This window comes from Nanorana parkeri, unplaced genomic scaffold (assembly GCF_000935625.1).
Source record: "Nanorana parkeri isolate BGI_ZX_2015 unplaced genomic scaffold, ASM93562v1 scaffold224, whole genome shotgun sequence".
NCBI classification, from domain to species: Eukaryota; Metazoa; Chordata; class Amphibia; order Anura; family Dicroglossidae; genus Nanorana; species Nanorana parkeri.
In genome coordinates, this window is record NW_017306492.1 from 742471 (window position 1) to 747417 (window position 4947).

General features: G+C 43.2%; 1 protein-coding gene across 1 annotated transcript in view; it reads left to right on the forward strand.

Annotated features, from left to right (window-relative positions):
* The window catches only part of BHLHE41 (basic helix-loop-helix family member e41), a 4164-nt gene extending 1405 nt beyond the window's left edge, over positions 1-2759 (forward strand). The window contains 3 exon segments of the mRNA XM_018556091.1: positions 291-387; positions 646-757; positions 1586-2759. Of these exon segments, the coding sequence (XP_018411593.1) occupies positions 291-387; positions 646-757; positions 1586-2496 (1120 nt within the window). The 3' untranslated portion in view covers positions 2497-2759.
* Positions 2760-4947: the final 2188 nt, after the last annotated feature.

Sequence of the window (4947 nt, forward strand, 5' to 3'; positions counted from 1 at the left end):
GGGGGGGTTACTTGTCTTGCTATACACAACCTCTAGAATATAGCTTCTCCGGCGTAAAGGGGCTCTGGAATAAAGGCGCTCTGGAGTAAAGGGGCTTTTGAATAAAGGGTCTTCTGATTAAAGGGTCTCTGGAATAAAAGGGCTCTGGAATAAACTTGTCCTGAATCGTCTGTGCTTGTGCAAGTTTTGCTGCTCGCCCGTGTGCATTAGAGAATAGAAAAGACTTTGGGATAAACTTGTCATTAAATGATTGTGCTGTTTTGTACGGGGGAGCCATGTAAATGTGTAAGACGGGGACTCTGGGATTAACTTGCAAAACGAAGAGACAGGATAAATGAATGTATAGCCCAGCTGAAAGATTTGCTGCCAGAACATCTCAAGCTCACAGTAAGAGCTCTCATTTTCATATATAATTAATAGGCTCTAATATTTGACTACCATTCATTGATTTTTTTTCGGTGTGTCACTTAAGGATAAGAAACGATCGCTATGGCTTTTTTTGTGCCACGTTGGGGAAAGTGAAAGGTTGCTACTGCCCCAGATGGATGCATTAAAAGAAAAATAAATGTATGTTCTTCCTTGAGTCGTGTGAGTTAGTGCTAATACCACATCGATTTTTTTCCCCCTCTCCTTCTCCTTTCGCAGACGCTGGGGCACTTGGAAAAAGCGGTCGTGCTGGAGTTAACTTTGAAACACTTGAAGGGTTTGACGTCTCTGACCGAGCAGCAGCACCAGAAAATTATCTCCTTACAGAACGGTGAGTGACCAGACGATCTTTTTTCTCTCCTTCTTATTGATTTGACCGCAGACAACATCTCTTAAAGTGCGACGCCGTATCTGCAGGTCGTTTGTGGCTTCCAGAAACCTTCTGTTAACTTTTTTTTTGTGTTTGCAAAAATCCTGCTTGTGTTTCATATCTGCATTTCTCATTCCGTAATCTGATACTGTCACGCCAGCGAACACGTGAAACGACAGTAACGCCGCCTCCCTGATTAATATGGTAATATGAGGGAGGATGGTGAGATTGTCAACTTTGGAATTAGTATCCAGTAGCTGTTGTCTGTTGTGGTTGTATAGGATTCTAAAGTATCCAAACACTTATAGGTTGTTGAAGTAATAGGCAGAATTGAAACATTAGGGGGTTGTCTAGGTGGACACTTCAGGATCCTGTATAAGGTTAATCATCATTATTAGTTACTATACGGATTGTGTTTGTTGCCATTTGCCAGAAAGTTTCAAAAAAGTTTGTAATGTGTAGTCATTAGAAATGTACAGCTTCCCCTTTTAAGGCAAATAGTTTATTCCCAAAAATGCTACATAGAGGGCAACAAACCACAAATGTCAAACGCAAGTCACCGAATATATTTTGTTTCTGAGAAAAGGAATCCATTCGACTGGACATTGGTTGCCTATGCCATGTAGTGTTCTTTGCTCGAGAAGTCCATAAAAAATTCTATGTGGAGGGGAAAGGTGGAAGTTGGGTTTAATTGGATCTTGAAGAAGTTCTGGTGTCGAGATTTAGTACTGTATGAGCAGGTGACGGGCTTGTATTGACAATTCTCTTTCTCTGCTTTCCGTGAAACAGGCGAGCGTTCCATGAAATCTCCCCTCCAATCAGATCTGGATGCCTTTCATTCCGGTTTTCAGACCTGTGCCAAAGAAGTCCTACAGTACCTGTCGCGCTTCGAAAGCTGGACTAACCGCGATCAGAGGTGTACCCAGCTTCTCAACCACCTGCACACCGTGTCCAGCCAAATCCTACCCAGCTCTCAGCTTGTCCTACAGCAGGTGCCCGCCGGCAAGGCTTCTTCTCAGTCCCCCAGCCGAGGAATGCCTAAGGTAGCGAACCAAACAAACTGTGTGCCTGTTATCCAGAGGACGCATAACTTGGAGCTTAGCGAGAATGACACGGACACCGACAGCGGTTATGGAGGCGAAGGAGAAAAGTTGGAGTCGAAATCGGAGGGACAGAGCAATGTAGGAGTCAAGGGCCAAGGGGCCAATGGTGTGACCGTGAAACAGGAGCCACTGGATGAGCCTTCGCCCAAAAGGTTTAAGCCAGACTGCTCGGGGGCCAGCAACATGGCTGCTGGGACTGAATCAGACATGCGGCCAGACGCCAGTCTGCTTAACTCTTTAATGGGATTTGGAAGTAGCCCTTTCGGTCAGCAGGCCCCTTTCTGTTTACCATTTTACTTCATCTCGCCCTCAGCAGCTGCTGCCGCGGCAGCCTACATGCCCTTCTTAGACAAGGGCAGCTTGGAGAAGTACCTCTACCCAGCGGCCACTGCTGCTGCCACCCCCATCCCTTTCATCTACCCGGGTTTATCCGCCCAGGCGGCTGGCACTTTCCCATGTCTGTCCTCCGTCCTGTCCCCTGAGAAGTTGGCAAGCTGCGCAACTGCCCTTCTCCCCGACCTCCCCTCATCGCCCTTCCAGGCTGGTCCTGCCATGACCGACCTACAAGACCTCCGGCCGCCCACCAAGGAAAACTAAGACAAGGATGCAAAAAAAAAATTATCATGACCTATATCTATATATAAAGAGCCTCTCATTTTGTAGCAAGTCTTGTTTTACTGGATCAGCATTAGCCTTGTACATTGATGGGATAAAGACACTTTTATTAAGCTCACAAAAGTTGCTGGATGAGACAACCGGGGAAAAATGGACCTCCATCATAAATGGCTCAGCTACCCAGCAGCAGAAAATTAACTTTTTATTGACAGTGGTGTAATTTGCAACACACCAGAGCGCACTTTTGAAATTTGGAGCCAAAATCGAGCTGTTGCCCAGAGCAACTAGATCCGTTGCCTCCTGTGAAAGGTAAAACCAATCGACTTGCTATGGACAACAGCTCCAATTTTACTCCAGTGAAATTGTCAGCACCATGCAACAAGAAAATTGGGGTGATTTTGTGCTACTTAGCGCCTAAACATCTGATGCATTGCTGAGTGTGTAAAAAGGTGCATATAATTTACTTTCTATTTTTTATAGTAAAATCTTTTTTGGGTGATTTGCCCTGCCAAGTGATAGCTAAAGAAAGTTAGGTTTAGACGAACACTCCCCTCGAAATGTTAACTTTAACCAAATTGTGCTTTGATAATTGCAATCTTGCTCTTCGTGAGACACTATCTTTAAGCATAGCTGGTCATCAACATAGTATACCTACAAACAGACCCCTTTATGGCACCCAGAACTCTTAGCATAAAGGATGGTCAGCATAGGATGCCTACAAACTGACCCGTTTATGGCACCCAGAACTCTTAGCATAAAGGATGGTCAGCATAGGATGCCTACAAACTGACCCGTTTATGGCACCCAGAACTCTTAGCATAAAGGATGGTCAGCATAGGATGCCTACAAACTGACCCCTTTATGGCACCCAGAACTCTTAGCATAATTGGTGGTCAGCATAGAATGCCTACAAACTGACCCCATTATGGCACCCAGAACTCTTAGCATAAAGGATGGTCAGCATAGGATGCCTACAAACTGACCCCTTTATGGCACCCAGAACTCTTAGCATAATTGGTGGTCAGCATAGAATGCCTACAAACTGACCCCATTACAGTGCTCAGAGCTCTAAGCATAGCGGGAGGTCAGCATAGGCTGCCTACAAACTCACCCCATTATGGTACTCAAAACTCCTAGCATAATGGGTGGTCAGCATAGCACGCCTACAAACTGACTCCATTACAGTGCTTAGCTCTCTAAGCATAGAGGGTCATCAGCATAGGATGCCTACGAACTGACCCCATTGCAGTGCTCAGAGCTCTAAGCATAGCGGGTGGTCAGCATAGGATGCTTACAAACTCACCCCATTATGGTACTCAAAACTTTTATCATAACGTTTGGTCAGCATAGCACGCCTACAAACTCACCCCATTACAGTGCTCAGAGCTCTAAGCATAGAGGGTCATCAGCATAGGGTTCCTACAAACTCACCTCATTATGGTACTCAAAACTCTTAGCATAGCGGGTGGTCAGCACAGGCTGCCTACAAACTGACCCCATTACAGTGCTCAGAACTTTCTGTTGCTCGTGTGTTATCGCATAAGTGCTCCAAAAAATGTTAAATATTTAATCAACTTTAGCAGGCTAAGTTTTAAAATTGGGGGAAAAAAAAGCAAAGTTTTTATTTATTAACCTATAGCAACCTTATGGACCATACATCAGTTTAGAGCATTAGAACAATGAGAATGAGTCTTGGTCGGTTGCCATGGGTACACATTGCCCTTTTCCATGTTAAAGGAGAACTATGGGGTCAGTGTTTTTCCCCATAGTTCTCCTTAGGGTAACGGGAGGACACAAACTAGTGTACTTAAACAATCCAAAATGTTTGCTTTGTAACAATCTGGGAACCCCTGGCGGGCACTCTTTGAAAAGTGTAGATTTTTAATGCATATATTAAAAAGAAAAAGAAAATATTTGTAGCACCATAAAACTGCCCATGCACCTTTCAGTCCGATCGGTTGAAAGGTCGTTTTGATATCCCGATCACACCAATGGCCCAGCTTTCGATCAATTTTTGGATCTTACCAAAAGCAATTGGCTGTAAATGTTTGTTGCAGTGTTGTTTTAGCGTGTGTGATATAAGCAAAAACTTTTTTTTCACTGCAATTTATTTAAAAATATATATATATGATATATATACAAATATATGTAAATTAGACTTTTTTAAATAAAATCAAAACTTACCTTAAATTAAATAAAAAATATGAAAATAATCACTATTATATAGAAACAATTGCAATGAATTAAAAAGAAAATTGATGCATAAAAGGCCAGAATTGATATCATTATTTTTTTTTTCTGTCGTCAGTAGAAAATTCCTGGCTTTGAGATTGAACTGACTGACAATATGCTTAAAGGGGAACTCTGTCTACACTTACATTGACATCCCCCAATACAAGTACTTAGGGTTATTATTCCATGATGAAACACTGG